The sequence below is a fragment of the Rattus norvegicus genome, chromosome 5 (assembly GCF_021556685.1).
Source record: "Rattus norvegicus strain SHRSP/BbbUtx chromosome 5, alternate assembly SHRSP_T2T, whole genome shotgun sequence".
In the NCBI taxonomy this organism is placed as follows: domain Eukaryota; kingdom Metazoa; phylum Chordata; class Mammalia; order Rodentia; family Muridae; genus Rattus; species Rattus norvegicus.
Genome location: NC_141538.1, coordinates 89,480,651 through 89,507,202, shown reverse-complemented (window position 1 = coordinate 89,507,202; position 26,552 = coordinate 89,480,651). Strand labels below are relative to the sequence as shown.

General features: G+C 44.7%; 1 protein-coding gene across 41 annotated transcripts in view; it reads left to right on the top strand.

Annotated features, from left to right (window-relative positions):
- Cdk5rap2 (CDK5 regulatory subunit associated protein 2) overlaps positions 1-24,844 on the top strand; it is a 168,690-nt gene extending 143,846 nt beyond the window's left edge. For 11 of the 41 annotated variants that reach the window (XM_087660567.1, XM_087660560.1, XM_087660559.1 and 8 more), the window contains 10 exons: positions 1,951-2,067; positions 4,294-4,483; positions 5,297-5,421; positions 6,528-6,776; positions 8,507-8,584; positions 9,404-9,669; positions 12,385-12,528; positions 19,181-19,307; positions 24,296-24,342; positions 24,751-24,844. In XM_087660567.1, coding sequence (XP_087516693.1) covers positions 1,951-2,067; positions 4,294-4,483; positions 5,297-5,421; positions 6,528-6,776; positions 8,507-8,584; positions 9,404-9,669; positions 12,385-12,528; positions 19,181-19,307; positions 24,296-24,342; positions 24,751-24,807 — 1,400 coding nt within the window. In that variant the 3' untranslated portion in view covers positions 24,808-24,844. 41 annotated transcript variants of the gene reach the window in all.
- The last annotated feature ends 1,708 nt before the right edge of the window (positions 24,845-26,552 follow it).

Genomic DNA, 26,552 nt, shown 5'->3' with positions numbered 1-26,552 from the left:
CCCCAGCTCACTGCCAGTTGCCTGGATTCACTGCAGAGGTGCTATGCAAAGGAAGTCTTGTTTCATAGCATTCCAGAGGTGGTCCTCACTGTGCCACTTGGGCCTAGTTATGTTTGATGAATCAGGGCTGTTTTATGAACTATTATTTATTTTCTAGTAACTACCCTGATGTTGATCAGTGTAGATATTAGAATTTCTGCTGCTTAGTCTGATTAGTCTTTGTTCTCTTGTGGCCTCACTCACCATTCCCCTAGGTACTAACACAGATGATAACCATGGAATAACAGCATATGCACTTTTATGTTGCTAACCATGACTTGGGGGAAGTTATGCAAGTTGCCTCATGCAAGGGATAGGCCAGTGACGAGTAGGGGGAGATGGTGTAAAGAGACATTTGTAAATAAAAATTAATCGACTTCATTTGACGTGACTCACTTGCAAGTGAAAAAGGTTCTGTAGAGCAGGAAGAATATTTCTAGAAGAGCTAACTGCCCCTTCCTTATAGGGGTGTGGACACCACAGGCAATCCATTTGCATGCCAGGGATGCTTTCGGGTGCTGATAGCTCAAAAGCAGTGTGAGGAGAAAGCAGTGAAACGGATGTTTGCTTATCCTTCTGCTGGTCGCAAGAACCCCAGAGGGCGATAGCCCTGACATAGGGATGGCCTGATATCTATGGTGACTATTTGGTGTCACCATCCCACCCTCCCAGGACAGTGTCCAAAGCATGGGAAGGTAGAGCCTGGGGCTTCTCTCTTCTCTAATGGAGAATCTCCTTGAAGCCCTCAGCAGACTTCACTTAGGTCTCGCTGGTTGCCAGAGGCCTCTGATCATGCTCACCTGATGGCTGGTAACACAGAGATCTGGCATGTTGGTTGTGGTGAACTAAATCAGCACAGAAACCAGGAGGAAGTATCTGCCTGCCACATGGAGAAGACATGGGGCACACTGTAGATGCTTGGAGGGCAGCTGTGAATGGAGGACCATCATGGTGCAAACAAGAAAGCTGTGCAGAGGGAAGTGCTGAGGTTTGAGGCCAAGGAGATGCCCAGCAAGAGACATCCTCTAGGCTGACTGCCATGCAGCGGTAAATTCTCAGTAGATAGGCAGCAGCTTGGTGACAGGGATGTAACCTCCATCTGTTTAATTCTAGACCCCAATCTCTACACTGTGCATTCAGGAAAGGCACAGTAAGCCAGGAATTGAAAGAGTATGATTTAGGAGGGGAAAGGAATGTGGAGAGCCCAAACTCATCTGGTTACCTGCATGTTCTGGGCACTGGGGTCTGAGTGCAGAAAGAACAGAATATACTGTGGCACTGGAGCAGAACCATGGAGGGTCTTGAATTTGAGACTAAAGAGTTAGACCTTTTGTTTCATTTGATTCATCTTTTGCAGTGGCAGAGCACCAAGAAAGGATTGTGCTGCAGATGATAACTTTATTGGTAAAACAGCAGGAAAATGAAGCCAGGCAATGTGCTAAGGCCTAGGTGATAGATGAGAGTCTGCCTTAGGCTGAGGCATTCTCAGGAAAAATCAGCAATTGTGATTGCTTGCTTTCAAAGGGAAAAGGGAAGTTTAGGACAGCTCCCAGATGCTGGTCAGGGATTGGAGTGTGTCCTATTCTAAGGCAGGGACAGAGTAAGAAAGACCAGGGAAAGCTGCCTCAGAGACAAGGTCAAAGGCCTTAGAGGCACTTGTCTAAGATGGTTGCCACTGTCCTCTCTTACCCTGCTGTGGTTTGGCACTCAACCTTGTTTATCTTTGGGGCAGTTGGAATATGGAGGCCTCCTCTTGCCTCCCCTTTAAGATCATTGTCCTTACCCTTTAGGCTCCAGCTGTATGTTGCATGGTTCACAGGGATGGCTTTTATTACATGCTGTATTTCTTCATTATTTGAATGTATTTCCTTGGAAGACTCTATAAATCACTGTTCATGTGTGTTTCTACAGGCTCTACAAATGTTTCTGCTTACAGCTCAGAACTGCACAATTCTCTGACATCAGAAATACAGTTCCTGAGGAAGCAGAATGAGGCCCTCAGTACGATGCTCGAGAAGGGGTCCAAAGGTAAGGAATCACAGGCCACCAGCAGCCTAAGCCCCTACACCCTTGTTTTAAAGTATTGCTGGAACTGACATCTTTTTTTTTTTAATTGGATATTTTTTTATTTACATTTTAAATGCTATCCCCTTTCTGATTTCCCCTCCAGAAACCCGCTATTCCATTTCCCCTCCCCCTGCTTCTATGAGGGTGCTCCCTCACCCACCCACCCAGCCACCCACTCCCTCCTGCCTGCCCACCCTGACATTCCCCTACACTGGGGCATCAAGCCTTAACAGGACCAAGGACCTTTCCTCTCACTGTTGCCTGACAAGCCCATTCTCTGCTACATATGTGGCTGGAACCATAGGTCCATCCCTGTGTACTCTTGGGACGGTGGTGTAGTCCCTGGGAGATCTGGGGGGATCTGGTTGGTTGATATTATTGTTCTTCTTATGGGGATGCAAACACCTTGAGCTCCTTCAGTCCTTAATGGAGTAGTTCTGACAGCTTTCTACCTTTAGCTGTACATTAGTTGTACGGAGCATTCCCGTTTTATAGCTAAGAAACTGGTACAGAAAAGATTCCCATGTCTTACCTAGCTTTTGGGAAAAGTTGGGTAGAAAGCCCCCAGCAGTGTTTCTACTACCAGGGTCTCAGTACATGTTACTCTGTTTTCTTGTCCCATCATCACTGAGGAAGAGAAGCACTGGAAATTTAATACTGCCAAATCTCAGCCCAAGATTTTCTCCAATCAGTAAAGTTTATCCTGCATTCCATATAAAGATCCTTCCTTCTCTTAATTCCTTCTCTTGGAGCTTAGCTGCCAGAGAGCTTTTACTTATGTTATCACCCATACTTAGAATGACTGTAGAGTGTGGGGTTAGTTGCTCTGTTTCTCAGGTAGCATTTCACAGCCTAAGCAATTACCCTACTGTGGTCTCTGAGCCAGAGGTGCTAGAGCTGGAATGTGGGCCAGCTTAACCCATAGTCCTGAGGGAAGGGATACTGATTTTGCCTTAATTGTCAAAAATTGCCCTTATGTAGCTCATTCATTCATTCATTCATTCATTCATTCATTCATTTATTCAGCAACCTTTTTCTATCCTGACCTACAAGGAAACTGGATAGATAAAAACTGGATAGATAAATAAATTAGGCTTTGTATTGTGTATCAGAAGACTGTCATCTGGTAGATGAGATGGGTAAACCTACAACAAGCAGGACTGAGACTGCTGTGATAAAGATATGCTAGAGAGCGGCAAGCCCTCAGTTCAGAGATCCTGCTCCTCAAGGGTTAAGTCTAGACAGGAAATGAAGGATTACCCAAGGTGACTCAGGATCAGAGGAGGTTAGCAGACCAGGCCCATGTTACAGGTGAGGAGAGTGGACCAGCCAGGAATGATTAGCTGTGCTGAGGTCATGTAGACCAAGAGGAGCCTCAGGTTACGTGGAAATATTTGAATCCTGGTCAAGAGTAGATCCACATCTAGTCTGTGGCCCTTCCATCTGTATGGCCGAAGGGAAGCCTTAACCCTACTACTCCTTTGTTTCTCATTTGGAAGATGAGGAAATTCACAGTACCTGCCTTGGCAGTATGCTGCAAAGATGCAGGACATTGAGACATGTGATAGCTTACTATAGTGACTGTACTGTTAGTGTTGGGACTTACCATCATTACCATTCCTGCTCTCAAGGTCTGTACACAGAGTAACCTCAACTTTGCCCTTGCCCAGGAGCACTGAGGAGTGAGAAGCATCACTTAGGGTCACTGTCAGCAAGTGGAGAAGCCACATTAGAAATCAGTTACACCATCTCTTACTTCCAGCTCTAGGCCTTATTATTTTTTGAGCCTCCAGGATTATTTTATTCCTCTGCAGAGTCCATGGCCTCCTGTGCGGGCCTCTACAGGAAACTTGTTGCTCTCCACACTTACTGACATCTGGGCTCCTGCCTGTTGCTCTACCCACTGTGTATACTCTCTAAGGCAGAGAGTAACAAGGTTTTCAAGGCCCATTATGTAACAGAAAGTTAAACAGGCCCCTTTCATTTCAGTGATGTTTAATCTGCAGCCTTGATGTTGACAGATTTATCTGCCTAAAATGCATGAGATAATTGGAATGCCAGAACCATCAATGCCAGATTAAATCTCATTCTTTTCTGTATTCTTGGAGTGCTTGAGCTGAAGCACTGTACTAGTGTAATAAGGTTGGAAAAAACAAATGGTATCCCTTCTCATTTTGGTATTTACAGAAAAACAGAAAGAGAATGAAAAATTGCGTGAGTCCCTGGCCAGGAAGACTGAGAGTCTTGAGCACCTTCAGCTAGAGTATGCCAGTGTAAGGGAAGAAAATGAAAGACTGCGGAGAGACATCAGTGAGAAGGAGAGACAAAACCAGCAGTTGACTCAGGAGGTCTGCAGCAGCCTCCAAGAGCTGAGCAGGTAGGCTTGACCCAGCTGTTTCTGGTAGCCTAAGCCTGTGATCATAGAAGTGTGAATGGTCCTCTCAAGGAGGAGGAGAATGATGGAGGCTGGGTGGTGTTTTCTCCTAGGATGGTCAAGGACAGGCTTTCTGAAAAGACCTCTTTTGAGTACATAGTGAGCATGTAAGAGCTGAAACTATTTGGAGATGGCCATGGTTATCAGAAGTCACATAGGCCCTAAGACAATGTTGCTGTGATGAATCAGAGATGGTACTGAACCTGGCCACAGTAGGAGCTAAGGGCAGAGAGGAAGGTGGGTCCTTAATCCTTCTGGACCCCTGTCCTGTAAAGACTCCAATTTTGCTCCAAGTCGTATAAACTACTGGGAGACTTTCAGTGAGCCATGAAGACACTTTCTCTTAGACTCTGTCTTCATCCATCTGTCAACACATAGGACTGCCTCTTTGTCTGAGCAGCACCCCCATCTTCCCTTCCTAGGTGTGCTACCAGACATCGTGAGCAGAGGTCTTGACTCTTCCCCAGCTCTGAACCTCTGGAAAGAGATAGCCTTTTGGGTTCCATTCCTAGTGTATCTTATAGGAATTGGAGGGCACTTTCCTTTAGAGTGTCCATGAAGGTTACTTGGAAGGTCTATTAAATGTGAGGCTTAAGACACCTGGGAACTAGTGGCTATGATAGAACCCTTAGCCGTGCATGTCCCTGCACATTTTGTCCATACTCTGACTAAGATGGCCTGGACCTGTCCTATGGGAATTGAATAAGCCTCCATGAGAGAGAATTAACCCCTCTTCCCATGCTGGGATCGTTTCAGGGTACAGGAAGAGGCAAAGTCAAGACAGCAGCTGCTCTTACAGAAAGACGAGCTGCTTCAGTCCCTCCAAATGGAGCTTAAGGTGTATGAGAAGCTGGCCGAGGAGCATCAGAAGCTACAGCAAGGTACTGTGTTCAGGGCAAGGCCTGAAACATCTCATGGCTGTGAGCTCACCCGAGCAGCTGGGCAGTGGGCGTGGGAATCCATGGCTCTCGCTGTTTCCTGTACTATCAATAAACTCACAGTGGCTCGTATGCAGACCATGTGTATTTAGAAGCAAACTCTTTGGCCCAGTCTTGTTTTTGAGGCAGGGTCTTGCTATAAAGCACAGACAAGCCTTAAACTCAAAATTCTCCTGCCTTAGCTTTATAGGTATACATCACCATTCTTGACTTTTGGCCAAGCTGAAGTCAGGATTCTTCGTTCCCTTCAACTCAGCTTATTCTTATATTACTAGTAACTGGATCAGTTACTGCCTCCATAAGCAAGTCTGGCAGCACCTACTGTGTGATGCTGTCTAAGTTAAGTGGGGCCATTTATTAAAACATCTTAGCCATGTTCCTGGCACGTAGTAGGCATCCAAGCAATAATTTTTGTCATAGTTTTTCCTTCATTAATCCAGCAGACATTTCTGTGCCACCACATGTTAGACATTGCACTGAGGTGCTTGTTACCCTTGGTTCACTCTGCATCCAGAGAATGTAGATCTGAGCACCTCAAATCTATGGTCTAATGTTTGAGAATCAATTCTGAGGCACAGTGGGGAGCTTTCTAAAACTAATTTTCCAGATGGTTTCTCCCTATTGAAAGTTTATCTAGAAAGGGTCATCTCGTAGCTTTCGCTTCTTCTCATGTTGCTTCTCTTAGTCTTGCTATTGTGCCTGCCTTTTTAATATACTGTAGTCCTTAAAATCATCCCCTTTCATTCTATAATTCTGGTCCAAATAGATTTTATTACTACTAGACATAATTTCGGGGTTTGGTGTGCAATTTGCTAGGCTTTTATGGCCAGAAGTGAAATTAATTTCCAGCTCTTACTTAGCCTGTGGAATAGCAGCAATTAAGTCAGCCAATATTTTTGTTTTTAAAGTCGAGTTGTTTTTTTAAAATTGTATCTAGTTTTCAGGAGGGAGCTAGATGGTTATGGTGGTTTGAAATGCCCTTGAGTCCTTTTGATGGTTGACCTTTGATGTTCTGAGATATCAAGGCTTCCTTTTACGTATGTCTACAGAGGCCCGAGGTGAGGCATGTGGAGGAGGCCAGAAGGGGCAGGATCCTTTCAGCAACCTGCATGGTCTCCTGAAAGAGATACAGGTTCTCCGAGACCAGGCAGAAAGGAGCATTCAAACTAACAACACACTGAAGAGCAAGCTGGAGAAGCAGCTATCACAGGGGTCAAAGCAGGCCCAGGAAGGGGCCCTCACTTTGGCTGTTCAGGCCCTGTCTGTCACTGAGTGGTCCCTTCAGTTGGACAAACACGGTAGGGAACCTGCCTCTTTTTGCTGTGTGGCAGTGCAGCTATATGGGTCCATTTTCTGTGTGCCCTCAGTTCTCATCCCTACACAGTGCATAGTCTCTGACTGACTAGACACTGGGTTCTCCGGGAGTGGCGTTTGGGCTTTCAGCCACCCATGCTGCTTTCATTGTTGCTATGCTTATCTGTTTTCTTTTCCCCACAGCTCACCAAGGCCAAAGAGCTTTTTCATTCTCTTGCCTTGGGTTTTTTGTTTGCTTTTTGATCAAGGGTTTTTTGGTAAAGCTTTGGCTGTCTTGAAACTCACTCTGTAGACCAGGCTGGCCTCTTAACTCAAAGATCTGCCTGCCTCTGCCTTCCAGTGCTGGATTCAAAGTGTGTACCACAACACTGGTTCTCTTATTGCCCTTAAGTGAGAACCCTGACTTCTTTGCCTTTTAGCATCTTGTATAGCCTAGGAAGCCTCCTGGAAACAGGTGGGTCTGTTTTGCATTTGATTGTGGACTTGTATAAATCCTGAAATATTGGGGAAGGAGCAGAGGACAAGTCATCAAATCATCCTTGCCACACACCCAGCAAGGACTGGAACAAGCCAGCAAGCTGTCATAATGGTCCTCTGTTCACTCATGGGCTTTCTACTGAATGGATTGTTGTTTGTCACCTGACCATTCCCCTGTTAATTTGGAGTTTTAGTTTTTAAAGAATGGTAGCATAGCTTTTGCTGTTATGCAACATTATTAGGATAAACCCACTAGGGGAGTCTCAGAGGCTGGGGAAATGTCTTATCAAAACATCTTTGCTGGAGTATCATTGCTCCACACCACTAGTGGGGCATGGCAAGAAACTTGCATGGGGGATCCCAACATCTGAACTTACTCATTGCTCTGCCATTGGCATGCTGGGTTATCTCTATCTCTTGGTCTTCTTTAACAAACAGATTATAGCATTGTTCTGCCCACAATGCTCTTGAGAGTTCAATAGCTTCTCAAGTATGAAAGTGCTTCCTGTATTACAGAGCATCACATAGACCCCCAGTAAAGTGTTTCAGAGGCATCACCCCCAAGTCCTTTGGCAGGTCATTTTCCTCTCATGTTCAGCTCACTGTAGCAGCTTCCACACTAACGCATCCAGCCTAAAACAACAACTTGCTCTGACATCGCACCACCTTGAGTGATCACTTAGCCTTCGGGTACAAGCCCTGCCTCTTGCAATGTCCTTCTCTGTTCCCAGGCCTCAGCTACAGGAACTCTGTCTTCTCCCTGAATGATGACTCATTCCTGTGTCCTTGCATCTGCCCAGTACTCGGCTTTTCTTTCCCTCCTTACCATGGGGCACTAAAAAGTCTTAACAGATAACTCAGGAGTGAACTCCTGGGGAGCCACACTGGGGCCAGCCCCCTCACCTGAATGCCCCATCTCTTTTCTTCCCTCCCTTCTCCCTGACCCTGAGGTGAGGTTAACTATTTACTATTTGACAGAAGGGTTCTTAGAGAGAAAGCTCTGGGCTTGGCAACTCTGTTACCTGGTATCTGCTCAAGGTACCAGGCAGGGAGTGAATAGAATATACACAGTACTGACTGCAGGGCTGGTATGCAGAAAAGGTGTGAGTGAGTAAATGTCATATTCCTGAAATGGATGGATGCCTGGGAGATACTCTCCTGTGTTTCTCTTTCCGTCCTTTTCTAGTGCTGGTGATGGTAAAGCTCAAATTGTCCTCTCTTGCTTTGTTTTCTGTAGATGTCAACAAATGTCCTGAGGCCAGCGATAATTCATTTGATCTATTTGAATCTACCCAGGCAATGGCACCTAAATCAGGTACAAACTGGGTAACTGCATTGGTGTTGGCTATGACATTAGGGATTTCAAAATAGAAAGCATGTCCCTGGCATCCTTGACTGCTTGACCATGGTTTTCGACTTAGATTTGTATCTCTAGAAGATAATCTCTGAGCCACTGAGTCCAGCCCAGGTGTTAACCAAGCACGACTTCAGAGGACGTAATTTAAATTGTTGAACTAAAACCACCTCAGTGTGCATTGCAAGGACTCTGGGATCCAGCTTCAGCAGTGCTGTCCAGTCTCGTCCCTCTGCAGTGGGGCGACCACACAGTGTGCCATACCCTCTAGACTGTGCTTTAAAATGCTCACACTTCTAATTTTCCCCAGTCTAGGCCCTCCTACTTCCTCAAGACTCAAGGATATAGACTTCTCTGTAAAATACCTTTCTAGCCACCCTTCAAAAATCAATGAACTTAAAAAGCAACAGGATTTTCTATCTGCATATGGCTTCCTGATGGTCCAGCTTGGGTCACATCTTCCAGGAAGCTTCCTGGACTTACCTCTTTTTGCTCAGACTATTGTTTTCTCTTGAGGTCTGGCTGACTTTCACTGTCTCACTATATTTCCTGCAGCCTCATTAGACCCTGAGCTATTGGCTTACAGGTGACAACATGGCTTATCTTGGCAATCTAGGGTCTACTACAGAGTAAGTGCTCAATAAACATTGATTAAATTGACTTGAATCTTTGCCCAGCATGGGATAACACATAGCTGGAGGCACAGAGCCAGGCCCCTTTGCTGCTATGAACACAGGTGGAAGCCCAAGAAGACCTAACATTTTGTATTTTCTTTTGTAGCTTCTGAGACTCCTGTCCTTTCTGGAACTGATGTTGATTCCCTCTCCTGTGACAGTACCAGTTCTGCCACCAGCCCCTCTTGCATGCCCTGCCTGGTTGCTGGCCGCCACCTGTGGGCCAGCAAGAGTGGCCACCACATGCTGTGCCTGATTGAGGACTATGATGCCCTCTATAAGCAGATCAGCTGGGGCCAGACACTGCTTGCCAAGATGGATATTCAAACCCAAGAGGCTCTGAGCCCCACAAGTCAGAAGCTGGGACCAAAGGTAACTGACTGCCAGTCTTGGGGAGGGAGATGCTTCCTCCTGACTCAGTAAGCAGAAGAGTTGGTCAAATTCTTTGGAAGGTACGCAGTGCCCTGGACTTCAGTAAGACCCTAAATGGGAGGTGCTGGGAAGTGTTGCATAGGAAAGCTGCAGTTTGTTACTGATCAATGGACAGCTTGTTGAGATTGTACCTGGGTTACCATGGCTACTGCTCAGTGACATGCTGTACTGATGTGTGACTTCTCATTTCTTTCCAGTGTCTTAGGACTCTTTGTTCCTCTGTCCTCTTGTATCTAGTCATTCTACCCACCCATCACCTGGGGCAGACCTGCCTGTTGGCTCTGGGATTGCTTGGGTCAGTTAGAAGTCCTGCCCTTCATACACTGTATTGAGCCCCACCAGCCTGTTCAGTAGTACATCTGACTGCCATGCTGTAATTTCTACATCTAACTCAAGGTCATCTTCCTCCAAAGGAGAGTGTGTGTGTGTGTGTGTGTGTGTGTGTGTGTGTGTGTGTGTGTGTTAACATATATTTTTTTCTCTCCTTAGAACTTCCCTGGAGAAGGAGGTGATACCACTGCATTGTAGAAATGCTGAAAGCTAACTGTTCTCAATCTACAATCTACTCTCTGTTGTGACAGTGATGACCACCTGACTTCACTTCTCTCTGGGCAGCAACTCTGAGGGCTTCTGTCTGCTGGGATCGCTTCAGTCAGTCTACCCATCATCAGATACTTCTTCCCTGACACCCTCCACTTTGACCAGGCAGGGCCACAGGCTGTGATCCCTTTTTCCATATCTGTCTTCAGCCTGATTCTCTTGACTCTGCTGGCTTAGCATTCCCCATCCTTTACTTCCCTCTTCCCTCTGCCTCAGCTTCCTGGAATCCTCATCTCAAGTTGCCTTTTGTCACAGGCTTATGTACCTGACAGACACAACTTACCATGTGTTTGACAGCTACCAGTTATGTAATTCCTCCAAGGCACTGGCTGAGATCCACCAGCTCTAGATGGGACTAGACCTTTCTGCTCCTAATCATAGCTTCTGTACCTTACTTTTAGGGCTTCCTTTCCTTTGCCTGTATATGCATGTATGGTGTTCATACATATACGGTGTCACATACTACATGTGTGCAGGTGTATATATGTGTGGAGGTCTGATGTCGACATTCAATCTATTGCTCTCTGCATTATTTATTTTTCAGTTTCTCAATTGAACCCAGAGCTCACTGATCACTGGTGTAGCTATCAAGTTTGGCTCAGGGACCCCCTGACTCTCCATCCCTATCTTGCTGGGATCATAGATAGCCACCACACTTACCCAGCTTTTAAATGATTCTAGATCCAACTCCTGTCTACATGCTCAATCAGCAAGCACTTCATTTACTGAATCATTACCCCAGTTGCTCTTGGGCTTTTACTGAAGACAGTTGAGTTTCTTGTACTATTTGCTTTGGCTTTGTGGGTGGCTTCGGTTGTTTTGTATTACTATATTTAACAATCAGATTTGCATTTTATCTTCTATGAGATGATAGGCTTTATGAAAAAAGGGATAATGTTTTTGCTGAACATTAAATAACCAATATTTAGTCCCCTAAGGCCTGATAAATAATATTGAATAAATTAACATTTATAAGATTCCTGTTCTTTTCTGATTAAGATCTTTCCTTTGAAAGCTAGAAATTGTAAAAAAGCCTAAAAACAAAACATCTCTTCAAATACCACTTTACAGGTCAGCACTTAGAAGTATTAATATATACTTGGGTATGTACGTATGTGTATAAAACACAAATATAAATATACACTTTTGGGACATTCATAAAGTTTATCAAATGATCAGAAATATGAAGTTTATCTATTTCAGCTACCTGTATTAATACTTTTCCTTTCGAGTACTTGTCTTTCAGTGGCTGCCAGTGAGCTGCTTGGACATAGAATGGGCTATTCTCTTTCACTGTTGGTGAACATATGAATTTCGTGTGTCATCTTTATGTACGAATCTCTGACCATATTTTGATTATGTGTGAAGTGGGTTTCCCAGTTCAAAGGCTGTGAACATTTTAGGACTTTTGATAGCTGTGAGCCTGTTACATTACTCCCTATAGAGCCTGTGCGTATGGTTTTAAGCAACGCTTACCTCAAGACACCTTTGTCTTTTTTGAATAATTTTCATACTTTTTGACACTTTGCTATTTACACAGATCTCTACCTTTACATTTATCAGTTATAATGAGAAATGCTTTCACTTTCCTCTTCCTCCTCTTTTTGTTTCTCTCCTCCTCTGCACCACATTCTTTCTTTTCTCTTGTCTTTGACACTTCTCCCCACCTGACTATACCTCCAGCACAGGGAGGGAGAGAGGTTTCACGAGGCCCCTGATACCATCCATGCTCAGTAAGCTGTCCTTGACTAATGTGTCAAGAATTGTACTCTGGGCTGTATTTGTACCATTTGCTCTGTGCTAGACTGGATAGCACTACTATAGGTTCTCGTCTTGGTCTAGTAACAATAGGTAATACTAGTGCTTAAAAATTATGGTTGATGATTGGGTTAAACTTGCCATTATTTTCTAATATAGCTCACCAGTGTCGTGTAATCCCCTCCTGCTCCTGAGACAGGAGCCCTAGTCTGAAGCCTTTTTCTCATTGGACATTCGTGCTGGCCTGTGGGTGATCCCTGTCAAGGCAGACTGTGATGGCCTTGTTATCTTTTGTAGGCTTCATTCTCTGTGCCTCTGAGCAAGTTTCTCTCCAGCATGAACACAGCCAAGCTGATCCTGGAAAAAGCCTCCAGGTTGCTGAAGCTCTTCTGGAGGGTCTCTGTCCCCACCAACGGCCAGTGTTCCCTTCACTGTGACCAGGTAGGTGATCACATATCCACGGAGGCTAAAGTACACCAGAGCATCTCTGTTCATTCTAGGTCCAGTTGAGGACCATAGAAAATGTGCCCCACTTAGGGTTGTCAGAGGGTATCACACCAGGGTGTTGGGCCACACTAAGTCATTAAATAATCCCAAGCCTGTCATTACTGAGTGCTATCCTGCTCATATTTTGTACATAGGAAAATGGCTCAGGGCCTGGACTAAGGAGCTGGTTTAAAAGCATGTGTGTATAGACTCTGGGTTTGTTCTTAGCTTTACAGATTCACACATCAGCTTGTCCTTGTGGACCACCTCATCCACCTCATTCATTTTCTTAACAGTACCTTGCATGTTAGCTATCTCTGTCTAGACCTTCTGATCTGTTGGTGGCATCTGGATTTTATTGAAAAACTGTTTTAAGTAATTGAGAGAAAAGTCGGGAGCCAGGCATGTGGAGTCTTGTCTTGTCTTTTATCAGTAGGGCTCATGTGTGTCCTTCCATATTGTACAACATCCTGGCTAATCACAAGCCTCCCCGAGAAAGGAAGTTATAGCTCTGCCTTGAAGTCCGAGGAATATTTCCTACTTTGTATTACTGGATAGACTAGTGTTTTCCAAAGGTGAGCAGGGAGGCAGAAAGGAAGTTTGCATTTCAGGTCACCACCATTAGTTTTGGCAGGTCTCAGAACCTGCCAATGAGGTTTTTGTACTGAACGTTCTTATGAGGAGTGTGTCCTGGGGAGGAACTAGCAGGAGGATGTTCATAATCATCTGTGTGGCATGCGGTAGGCTTTCTAAGCCCACTTTTAGCTGGCTGGACACTGGCTGGGAAATGAATTCTGATAGGACCCCTTGAGCTCTAGCCTTGCTGGCTTTGCTTTCTCTTAAACACACAGACTCTTACATGAGACATTCTACCTTCTGTGTATGTCATGTGCCTCCCTGCTGGCTCCCTCTTACCCTCAAGTCTTACATGTTACATAAATAAAGAGGGCTCCTGCAAACGTCATGCAAACGTAGCAACATCTTCAATTTCATAAAAGCCCTTATCATACGTTGTAATTACATATTTGTTTGCTTAATGCGTGTCTCTGTTTTCCTTCAGGGGCTGTGTCTGTTTTGTTCATGTTTTTTAATGAATGAATGACTAGATGGATGAATGAATAATCTCTTTCCACTCTCCAAAATCAGTGCTTGCTTTAAATTATTTTAAAGGTAACATGTTTGTGCTAAACCCTCTACCCTCAGTGCAGTGGATTTTTGCCCTTAGCAGATAGAAGCAGCTGTTTAAGTAGACAGAACCAGTTTGTGTCTAATACATGTATTCACATGTGCTCACATGTGTGTAAACACACTGACAAACATACACACTCACAGACATACTCATAGATACTCTGACTCACAAACACACATAAAGATACACAACACAAATACACACTAAATTTGTAAGCTGTTGATCTTCCACTTGCAGATCAGTCTAGAGACTGTCAGTCTGTACGATGATTCACTCTTCTTCCTGAAGGTATCTCAGGTAATTGAATATGTTCATGGCAGTGTCATAGAATTTCAGAGCAGAGGAGGACCTCAGAAATGCATTGATGTAGTTGCTGGTAAAGTGGTAGGAAGTTGCTTCTGGGCACATTTCTTTCTCTGCCTGTTTTTCATGTAGCACCTTTTGCTTGGTGTTTGTAAAACAGACTTCCAGATTTACAGCAGCGAGCCTCAGCACATGACAGCCTCCCCTCCCCTTTTCTCTGTTATTTATTTGCCATTTATATTTAATCCACCTCCCCCTTCTGCTCCTAACACTGCTCTGGGGAGTGGGCATCAGTTTATATGAGAAATACATATGAAGAGTTACCAATATGTAGACAAATTCCAAAAGCGGGAGACTCACAGGACTATGAGGGAGAGCTTAGAGGGTCAGGGGTAGAGGATGATTTTTCTAATTTGTGTAGGTTTGACTTTTGGAGCCATATAAAACTTTCCATAATTATGAATAGAAGTCATCAAAATGGGAGGAGAGTAGCAATGTCTAAAAGTTCTTAGCAATGGGATATCAGCCAGTCATACTTTGTATCACTGGAGATGTGGCCATGGAGACAAGCACATCAGTGATGCACTGCACTGGTTTGACCTGACTCCCCAGAAGAGAGACACTAAGGGCAAAAAGACTTCCCAAAGCACAGAGCTTTCAACTGTTTTCACTGGCAGTATTCACAGACACTGATGTTAAGAAGTTGGTACATTCATGTGATAAGATAGCTTATACATTCTTTTCTTTTGCATTTATTTCTTTTTTGTGTGGTGGTGCATGCTTGAGCACCAACTTGGCTTGTAGGAGTCCATTCACTGTTTCTATCATGTGGAGTCTGGGACTCAACCTTAGATTAGCAGGATTGGTAGCAGTTGCCTTTACCTGCTGAGTCCCATGTTATAAAATAAAAAATGCATAATATCATTAGAAACTGAGAGTTTTACTGAAAGAAGAATAAATATGAAATTACAAATGCAAACCACATCCTGAATTTGAATTGTAAACATGAAAATGAACTCATGATGAATTTTCTGTTTTAAAACTGACTGAATAACTCCACATAATAGATTGTAAAAATAAATAAAATCAGATTCAGAGCAGCAAACCCACGACATATCCCAAGACTGATTCTGAGGCCTCTGCCTAGAGGGGTCAGGGCTGCTTTGGAAATGGCTTATTTCAGGTTCTAAGATGAGTTTAGAACCTATACTATCCTACTGAGGAAGAAGGAGGGTAGATCCTATCCCTGCAGCACAGCATGCCCTGGAAGTCTATGAGAAGTGCAGCTGCCAAGTGCCTCATTTCTGCCAGCCTGGAGCAGCCCTGGCAGCTGTTTGTCAACACTCCAGGGAATTTTGAGAGCCATAGATTAAAAAATAGTAGCTGTTACAATGTATCCAATTCTTGTTTGGGTGCTGAGTCAAATGAATTATATTAATAAAGAAGAAGAGGTGGAGGAGGAAGAAAAGGAATTTCTGACCTTGGTTATTTTTCAGGGTTTGATAGACATTTTTTAGACTGAGCTTCCCTGATACTACCACTTTAAAGTCTGGGATTGGGACTTGGTGTTTTCAGAATAGGCATGCTCAGATGGGACCAAGGAGTCATCTTCACTTTCTAGGTGTGCTAGTGCTAGCCCATGTTAAAAAAAAATCTTTTTAACAGATGTATACGAAAATATTTTATAAATGAAATGACATGGTCAGTTTCAAAATAATCTTGGAAGGAGGCTAAACCTGTACAGTCTTGAATTGATAGTTGCTGGTTCTGGGTGGGTTCCTTTAGGTTCCTATCCAATTCTGTTGATTTTTTTTTTCTATTTGAGAAGGAAAAGAATAGCCAGGAATACCTAAGAAAACACAGAAACCAAGCCAAGCACTAATGACATGTGTGGCCTCTGTGAGGAGTGTCTTCTGTTTCTTGGTTCTAAATACCTACTTAGTACGACTTACTGTGCTTATAAACTTACCCATCATTGTGTCCTCAGGGAGTTAGGTAATTTGCCTTTTCATTCACAAATGGAATCCATTGAATTATTAGGTCAAGATGTCATTACACATTTTTAAAATTTCAATGTATTTTATATTGGCACAGTTATAAATTTTTATGGTACATACTGTGAGGTTCCAAAACATGTGTATCATGTGTAATGGTAAGATCAGAGTGATTAACATACCTACCTAGGTTGGAATCATTCACTATCTTCCCAGCTAGCAGAGTTGCACTTTCTAACCCCCATTTTCCAGAAGTAGGAGCCAACTGTTCAGAAAGTTATATGACTTGCCTCAGAATTGTGCAGCAATATTGTGGCAGAGCTAGGCTCTGGAACCTTGTTGTCTTAGTATACATTCCTCATGATGTGAACAAGAAGATGTAAATCCACTTTAACAGTAGACATAAATATTTAAAATTCCTTGTTTTAAGTGCTTGCTTGAAGTTGTACAATTTTAGGGTAGTGGTAGTAAGAAAGAACCTGTAAACTCATGACTGACAGCTGCTCTTGGACAGCACCAGTGCTCAGAGAGAAGAAAGGAGTTCTTTGCTGCTTGGGGTCATTGCTGCTGTCCGTCATGATACGGCTTCCTGAGCACCCAGTAGAGAAGGAGTGTTAGTTGAAGCATAAAATCAGTATTACAGCTTTAAAGAGTAGATGAATCCGACAGGGAGATGGCTCAGACGGGCAAGTACTGCAGAGCATGATGCCCTGAGCACCTATGTCATTCTGGGCCTAGACGTTCATGACTATGACTACAGCACTGAGGGAAGGGGTAGTGGCAAAATTGGCCAGTCATTCAACTAAGTCAGTGAACATCAGGTTCAACATAGTCTGCCTCAGAATAAAAAGATGGAGAGAAGGAACAGGACACACAATGTTCTCTGGTCTATATGTGTTCACACAGGTACAAGCACATGTGCACATACGTACGTATTTGAATATGTATAACACAGCTTTTTTCAAATAGCTTAAAATCATATCCCATGGTAATATCAACATTAACGCGCTATGCCATGTTAGTATACATTTTTGTCCATATGTGTATTCAGTTTTATGAAGAGTTACTGTTTTGGGTTCTTCTATCACTAATAGTAATCATATATCACTAAATCCTCCAAAGCATCATTTTAGCCACAGAATTATTTCTTATACTGTAAACCATATGCCATTGTCTGTAGAAAGAACAATGGGGTGAACCAGGAAGCTAGGAAAGGACCTTCTCCCTCTAAGACCACCATCTTGGCTTTCACTGTATCCTTTGAATCTCAGTTCTCTAGCGTATGAAAGGTGAGCCATGGATTGCTATTTCAGTGTCACAGATGCAGAACTATAGGGTAACATTGTCCTAGGCTGTGTGGCCTGTGAAATCGTGACTAGAAGACAAGTGTTCCTGGGCTCCTGGCCTGTATTAGAAAATCAAAGCAAATCTAATGATGAAATTAGCATCTGTTTTAGAGAAACAGTGAAGTCTTTGTACCTGACATGATTGGTTAATCTTCAAAAGAGGTTAAGGCAGGGAATCAAAAAATGATACATACCTTAAACATTTTAGTTTAGCTTAAACCAGACAAATGTACATTCATTTGCTATTCTTTTGATGTAGGGCCAGGCCTTTTCTTTGAATATGGATCTGCTGATTGGAGTTTCCCATCTTCTTTCTTTCATAAACCACATCCATAATGTATTTCTGTCACTAACAATTTCTGGGTTTTTTTAAGATGAAGAGGAAACTTAAGGCACTTGCAGAGCAATCTGAATATAGGAGAATTCTTATAGACCATTCCTCCCACGTCTTTTTACAGTTGTCTCGCCCACACCTAATTTACCAGCCAAGGGTTTTGCAGTGGCTTGCCTTCATCTGGTCTCCAGTGAGGCATATGGTAGTTTCCATACAGCCAGCCTTCTGTCCATACATGTGGCTCATGGGTCAAATTAATGTGTAATTAGATCCTGTTATTTTCTTGAAAGCACAGATACCATAAACAAGTTTGGAAACAAACTAGAAAGGACATTACATGAACTGCCAACTTACCCTATCCCTTCTTGGTAGCAGATGTGGTTCAGTGTAGACAAGAGAAACAGGGTTCCCTTATAAGGCCTTGGAGCCAGTTAAGGGAGTCTGCTGAGCCACTGCCCAGGTTGGTGGACTTGGCACCATACTCAACTCTGACCAAAATCAAAATCGGTCCTTCCTGGTGTTCTATACTTGCTGAGCATTGTCATGGAACACTAAGAACATTAAATTGGCATTATAGCTTCTGTTAACAAAAAAGAAACTACAGTGGGCCGGACAGTTGGCTCAACAGTTAAGAGCACTGGTTGCTCTTCCAGAGGTCCTGAGTTCAATTCCCAGCCCCCACATAATGTTTCTCTATAAAGAGACTCGGATGTCCTCTTTTGGCATACAGGTATACATGCAGCAAATAACTCATACTTGAAATAAATAGTAAATAAAATAAAAATAAATTTGAAAAGAAACTACAAAACTTTTAAACTCACCATTGATGTTTGGTTACCACATTGACTTATGTTTATTGATGTGGAGAGCTGCTTTCCTTTTATGAAACAGAAGTGCCTCCGATGTGCCTTCAGTCTGGTGATTTGGGCTCCTTCTTTCACTAATTATAATCATCTTTTGAAATCAATAAATAGAGCTCAACAGCATCCTTTTTAATAGCTGCATGGTTCTTCCTTTCAATGTAAGTACCACAGCTTATTTATTCAGATTCACGGGAAACAAATCAGTTTGTTTATTGTTCTTGCCACTGGCAGTGCCAAGGTGAGTGCCTGTGGAGAAAGGCATCTACTTGTGCTGATGTGATTACTCCTAGGGGTAGATGTGATGCAGAATTGCAGGTCAGAGGGATACATGCATTTATAATTCAGTACGTCATGCCTCCTTACCACACCACAACCATCCCAAGCCCCACCATGGTCCTGACAGTTTTCCTCCACCCAGGATTCTGTCCAGTTTTGCTAATGTAATGTACAAAAGGGGCTTCTAGCTTATTCAGATATTTTGCTACTGAGGTTGAACATCTTTTGATGTTATTTTTAGTTCCTCCTGTGTAATCTGGTATTTTGTGTTATTATATTTTTCTAATTCTTTTCTTCTTTAGATTGGAGAAATGAAGGCAGAGATCACCAAACTACACAAAAAATTGTTTGAACAAGAAAAGAAGCTGCAGAACACAGCAAAACTTCTGCAGCAGAGCAAGCACCAGGAGAAAATCATCTTTGATCAGTGTAAGTAAGAGGTGAGGGGTGGGTTGCTGCCACAGCTGGCTACTGTCTGCCTCTGTGGGCTGACAGTAGAGCCCTGCCTCACATTTTCTGGAGCCCAGACTTTGAGAGTATGCCTCCTATTTGACAGTGTTTTGCTGCTTTTGTTGGTGGTGATGTTTTTTCCTGCTCCATTTTTTCGACCCACACAGTCAACTTGGGCAGAACTGTCCTTTCATGGAGTGAGGTTGTGCATTATAGGAACATGGTAATTAGGAGTATGCTAGAAATGTGTCTGTCCTTAGAGGTGGGTGCTGTAGAGGAAGGGCCCTCTGAGCTGATTCTGAAAGGAGTAGACATTGTCACCTCGACATGGAAGGACAGGACAGGACCTGCACAAGCAGAGGTGAGGAGTAGGCTTTATGTGTGAGAATCTAGAATTGTCTTGCTGATAGAATAACAGCTGGCTGGTAGGCTGAGGCAGGAGGGGAATCTGGGAGAAAAGACCTACAGGGGAGATCGAGATGGCTCCCTCCTACTGCTGCAGAGGATCAACCTGTCATGTTTCATATGAAAGCTCTGCATGGTATTCCTACAATGGCCTTCAGCAGAGGAGGAAGAAAGGCTAAGGTCAGTGCTGGTTCTAATCCAGCCATAGCAGAGGCTCTCAACAGCTGTGTGCTTTGTGTTCAACCTTGCAACACTCACCAGTGTGTGGAGCCAAGCAGTTTCCACCAGGTTCTCCAGCAGCTCAGCCTGGCCTTGCCCATGCAGGCAGCCAGTCAGACTACCTGTCTTGGGGGAGTCACCAATTATACCTCCTCTTTTCACTACCACAGCCCAGGAATACTCTCTGGGCAGCATTTCTGAGAGGCACCGAACATAAGATTATTGCTAAGTAGGCAGTCTCTTTAACTGCCCCCCTGGGAACCTTCTGAAAAGACTATGAGATTAGTACAGTTTGAACTGCAAATGAATGAAATTCAGTTACGGCCAGGCCATAGACTCCTGTCCAGTGTCCTATTCACAGGCTGTGAGGAAAGAGGAACAATAGTTTATGTCGTTAAGGAGCTTAGACTTACTAAAGGATGAGGAGGCATAAAGCTTCAGGGTTATGAACTGAGGGCCTACTTATAACCACCTACTTAGGACCTGAAAGGTGGTGAGGCTTTGATTCAAGGTTAAATCTGATTGGCTCTAAGGGATGTCAGTCAGACAGCAGACAAGCAGGAACAGGACTCCTGCAGAATCTTGAGATTCTCCAGAAGCAAGAGAGCAGTGAGTGTTCCAGGCATGCTGAAGATATACCAAAGCATTCACTTGAGCAACAGTGCATTGGCTGGATTTCTTGCCATGGGATATAACCCTTGACAATAGCAACCTAAAGAAGAAGTTTGTTTCAGCTTGCAGTTTAGAGTATGAAACTAACCATGGTAGGGGCATGGTGGTGGGACCAGTTCCTGTGTGTGGGAATAGGAACATGAAGTGGCTAGTCGAATTATGTGGCAGACAGAAGGCAGACAGAATTAGATGGACCAAGCTATCATTCTCAAGGCCTATTCCCAGAGGCCTATTCATATCAGCAAGGCCTCACTTTCTGACCTCTCCAAATAGTCCCAACCATTGGGAACTGAGTGTTCAAAAACAGGAGTCCATAGGGGACATTTCATGTTCAAGCCATAACAGAGGTAAAGTGGAACAAAGAACCTTTGGGCTGGGATCAAAGGAGCAGCAGGGTGTGGCATGGTCCATGTGTGTATCAGATATCAAATGGCAGAGCATGGAGAGATCAGGAAGCTTAGGAGAGCTCCTCTACCCGCTCCAGCAGGCAGGACTGTCAAGGAAGGATGGATTTGAAAGACAGGTGGTTGTTCAAGAGACTGGATATTGTGGGGCTGGCTGAGGTACTTATGTTACCTATGGGGAAGAGGATTCCTCAGAGATGTGGGTGACAGTGGCAGTTGTAGGCATGCTCAGGTGCTGTGGAACATTTGGGCCAGACTCCTGGACAAGCAAGGGTAAGAGGTAATGCTTCACACAGCCTGAGTTCAGGAAATAGTCTAGTACAGGTTTCCCCCTGATCCTTCTGCTGATACTGGTTTGGGTTGAGGAATTTCAGAGGCCAACAGGATTCAGTTCAGTTTATGACCTTAAACTGTGGTAGATCAGAAAACAAGACCCAAACCCTGCCATGGCCTGGGCCAGTATATGAGGACTGAAAATGTACCCGGGTCTCAGCTTTGCCCTCCTCTGTGACATACATTAAGTGGCTCGAATTCTGAGGAATAGGCTCCTCCTCTAAACAGGGACAGTCATTTTAAACAAAGTTGGCCACCAGGCTCTTGGTACTAGTTATAATCACATCTATAGAATTAGGAGAGTGATGCTACCAACATGGGGGACAAAACAGCTTCCCTGTATGTGGTGCTTTCCCCCTTTTCAGTCATTTGGACATAGTGCTGCTTATGGAAATGGTCAGCGCATCACTATTGTTGTCTCCTAGGCCAGGTCTGGAGCTAACCTGACCAAGGGCAGGTGAGGGTTAGCTAACATGGGTCTGCCCTATAACTCCTTGGTACTAGGTCCTGCCTCTTGTCTTGAAGAACTAATAAGTCCCACAATATCCTAAGCTCTTCAATCAGCCAAGTCTGTTCTATGTTTTGAAGTAACAGTAACATTGACATGGAACCCTACCGCTCTTGAGGCCCATGGCCTGGCACTGTCCACTTCACTTCTGTGCCTCAGATCCTGCTTTGCCAAGTAAGGGTAGTGATCCTATCTTACAGAATTAGAGCCTTCAATGAGTCAGTACCTGATGTGGGGCTCAGTGGGTCCTCCAGTAGGCATTTTCCTTTCCAGTCTTTGGGGTGGGGGGGAGCCCTGGGCTGAGCTAGGTGGCTCAGGTGTTTGCTTGTCTCTCCACTGAAGTCAGTCTGATTTGGAATGCATTCTTTCCCTCTCTGAACCTTGTCTTCTCATCACAGCAGGGATTCCGAGTGTGGGAATGTGGGTGGTGTACCTGTTTAGATTTAAGAGGGACTTCAAAACTTGAGCTAACTGCTGCTTAGTGCTTATGTTGAGCATGACTCACTGGGAACACCCAGTGGTCTTTCAAGATTATTTTTAGCCTCCAGGCCATGACAACCTTTTCTGGGTCACAGACCCTTGATGGATCTTGAGAAAGTGAAGGTCTCTTCCCAGAAAAATTCAAAACTTCCAGTCCTCACTAGAGTTGTATCCTGCCTCAGATATATGGGGCTTCCTGGGACACATCGTGAACCCTGCAGCCACGGATAGGATGGAGACATAGAAAAGCAGGGAACACCTGAAAATTCTTTCCACAGATAACGATGAAGCATGCTCTGTCTGTAGACTTGTACAAATGGAAGTTTTATGAAGAAAACATAATTTCCTCCAGGCAACCATAGAACAGTTATTCTGAGTAAGCAGGCAGTGGGCCACGTGCTAGGGTGAGTCACAGGTAACCTCAGCAAGCAAAAACCAAAGGACCTGAATTCTAAGGAGAGGTGTACTTCTTGACCCTCACCAGGTCCTAACTAGAATGGATTCTTTTTCTGTTTTTCCCCTCTTTGAGCCCAAGCTGGCCTCAAACTCGTGGGAGTTCTCTTGCCTTTCAGCCTCCTAAGTTCTGCCTTTAGATTCCCAATCAGACCCAGACATTTGGTATTTGTGTCACTGTTTTAGTCTGTGCTGAACAAGAAGGGACTATGGAAGGAAGCTCTTTTTGTATGGTTGCTCTTGTGTGATAACTGAGACAGGTCAAGTGTCAGGGAGCAGGAGCCTCTGAACTTACCGATTAGCCACTCCTGTTTAGACAGAACAAGCTTGCCCTGGGGAACCGTGCTGAGCTGTTATACCAGCTGAAGGGCTGGAAGAGACAAAATACCCTGAGTTCTTTTTCTCCCAGGATACCAAGAGCATGCTTGAAGAAAGGCCGTGTAAAACTGCTTTCACAGGAGTTCCCTGGCACTTGGCATGAGCCTTCAAGTGTAGGCTTGTTTCCCACACTGCTTCCCAGAGGGCACAAGACACCAGAGGACGCTGACCAGATCCTCCCCTCTACATGGCCCAGCACTATGGTTCTTCCCCAGCTACAGAAGAGGAGCCAGGTGGCCATGGAGCCTGGCATTGCCTCTAAAAATAGAATGCATACTCTTCTCCTTGGGTCCCTGTGAGGACTCAAGGAATCCTGAGAGAAGCAACTTGGGAGGAGGGATCTCTTTTGGTTCTTGGTTTGGGGGGATATGATCCATCATGGTGGGGAAGGCATACCGGAGCAGCACAGTCTTCAGTGGTGGAAGCTTATTCGTGTCTTGATAGATCAAAAAAATCTAGAATGTGGGCCAGAACCAGAAGTGTACATATCCTATCAAGGCTTGGCTCCAGCAGCCAACTCTCGTTAGCTAGATCTCAGTCCCAAGGTTCTTAGGAGGATCCTCACTAATTGTTAATGTGACATAACCTGAAATCACCTGAGAAGAGAGTCTCAATGAGGGATTGTGTACACTGGTTGGCCTGTTGCAAGTCTCTAGGGAGTTGTCTTGCTAATCATTGATGTAGGAAGACTCAGCCATTCTCTCGGCAGGAGAACGTTTGAGCTGGTGAGAGTAGAGCAATTGAGCAGAACACAAGCAAGCAAGAGGTAAGCATGCTTCTGTGTTCTTACAGAGTTCTTGTAGTTTGATTGATTCAGGCTCCTGCTGCCGTGATGTGTACAGGGATGAACTGTAACCTAGACTTGTGACTTAAAATAAACCCTTCTCTGTCTTGCTTTTTGCCAGAATACTTTATCACAGCAACATAAATGACACTAGGGTACTTTCAAAACCAGCACTACCAGTTGAGGGTCATGTGTTCAAGCATGAGCCTGTTGAGGCTGCTTCAGAAGTTGTCCAGTTGTCTGGGTCCAGCTTCCTGCTCACTGTTGTGTTTTCATTCTTCTCCTCTAGTATCTGTGACTCTAATTATTCTGTTTGTTGCTTTCTCCTCAGTGGTCATCACCCACCAAGTCCTTCGGAAAGCCAGGGGAAACCTGGAGGTAATGATAATTGAGTTGTTTGCACTGAGCGCTTTTGGGTACCAGGGGCTGGGGATTTCTTTTGCGTCCACAACCAGCTGTAATGTTCTGTCCAAAGAGTGTGAGAAGTTCCAGGTTCTCACAGATATCCTCAGTGGATGCTCTGACACCTGTTTCACCAGTGAGAAGTTCAGCAAACAAAGCCTACACAGAGGCATATGTATAGTCCTTGGGAATTAATGAATCAGGGAGTGAGTGAATAAGTGAATGCAGTGTGCTCATGGTCACTTTGTTCTGATGTTTACTGACCAAACTGTCTTTGAAAGAAGTCTTAAAACAGCACCTTGCTTTTAACTTTGTCAGGGATCTTACTTTGAAACTCCATGATTTCATATTGTCTCTCTTTTTTCCCCCTTCCCCTTTTCCTAGCTCAGGCCTAGAGCTGCCCATCCAGGAACATCCAGTCCCAGCAGACCGGGCTCATGAGAAGAGCTTTCAGCTAATAAAGCTTGTGATCCTGAGATCACCTGTCTCTGTCCTCACTGTGGCTCCTGGTGGCGAGGGAAGCAAAGGCTGCTGGCCAGAGGAAGTGTGGTGTTGTGTAGTGATTTTTGTCTGAAAATGGGCTTGAGGCTGTTATCTTAAAGGGTTCATTGCTCTGCAGTCAGGCACCAGAAAAACCTTGAGCTCTGGATGCTGTGATTGATCTGGAACACCCTGCCCACTAGTGGGCTTCACATTCACCCTCAGGTCTGAGAACTCAGCTTTCAGCCCACACTGCAGTTGGAAGATTCTTCCATTTCAAATGCTTCATTCACGTATTCTGGGTGGGCCTCAAAGCCCAGGTCCTGAACTCCCTTGCAAGTTGCAGCACTATCTTGGGAGCCACGTGGCCTTCAGGTCTCACATATCTCTAAGCCCACTCCAGGGTCTAAGGAGAGGTGAGGCCATGTGGAGTTGGCACCATGCGTCCCCAGACAGTCACAGCCCGCCCTAGAGCCATCTTCTAGATGGAAGTGGTTTCAGGTATATGACACAGACTGGAACCTGAAGCTGGATCTCAGCTTTGCTAGTCTCCTGTCTGCTCAACTGTCTGTGTTGCTGACTAGTACACTGCTTGCTGCAGCTCTTCCACTGACTTTCATATTTAACTGTTCGTAGCCTTGTCCTGAGCTGCATGGGTCCCTGAGCATTAAACAAAGCTGGCTTATCCCTGGTTGCAGCTGTGTTCTTTCTGCTGGAGTCCATCATGCTGACGTGTTGTTTCTTATCATCTCCTGTCCTTCCACCTTGCCTACTACTTCTCTTCTGTGCTGAGCTCTTTGTCCTTTTTCTTCTCTCGTCCCTCTGCCTTTCCCCAACTCCAGCCTCCTTTCTAGTCTTTGGTTCCTTTTTTTTGAGTCTTCTCCCTCCTTTCCCTAAAGCAGCCAAGGTGTAGAGGCCAGTCGCGCATGTGATCAGGCCTGCTGATGTTGGCAGCTTCCCACTGTTTTCTGGTTCCAGGCCAGGCAGGGATCGCACAGCGACTACCACTTTCCCCTCTTCTCCTGCTTCCTTGTTTCCAACTGACTGTGTCAGCCTAAGACACCCCTGCTGTTCTTCTCAGCCTCAGCCAGGGCACTGCCTTTCTCGGCCCTTTCTTTCCTAGCCAGCATTGAGTAGTCCTTAGGAAGAATCTTCCCATGCAGAAATCTCACACTCCTGATTCTGGACATTGACTTTCTCTCTGCCCACCTCCCAGTCCCTGATCGAATGCTTCGTGTTTGCTAATCCTCTCTGAGCTCTTAGAGAGCAACTTGTGTCCATTCTGAATGCCATGCTTGCTTGTGTGTGTATGGTGTGTGGTGTGGTGTGGTGTGTGTGAGTGTGTGTGTGTGTGTGTGTGTGTGTGTGTGTGTGTGTGTGTGTGAGAGAGAGAGAGAGAGAGAGAGAGAGAGAGAGAGTGAGTGGTGAGTGTGTTACTTGCTGGCTATGCTGACAGTTGGCATTACCCATTTTCTTATCCCTTCTCCCAGACTCTGGGCTGGCTTTCCTTGCTGTCCCATGGCTACCCACCAAGGCAACTGTCAGGGCCCTGAGCTGCTTGGCCAGAGCGTTGAAACCCAGGTGCCAGCTCTCTGCCTCTGTCTGCTCAGCCAGGACAACCTCTTCTTCCTGGGTGGGCTCCTGTCATCTGTTCTCTTTTCTGTACAGCTTTTCTGTACATTTTTTGATGTGCCAGTATGTGAAAA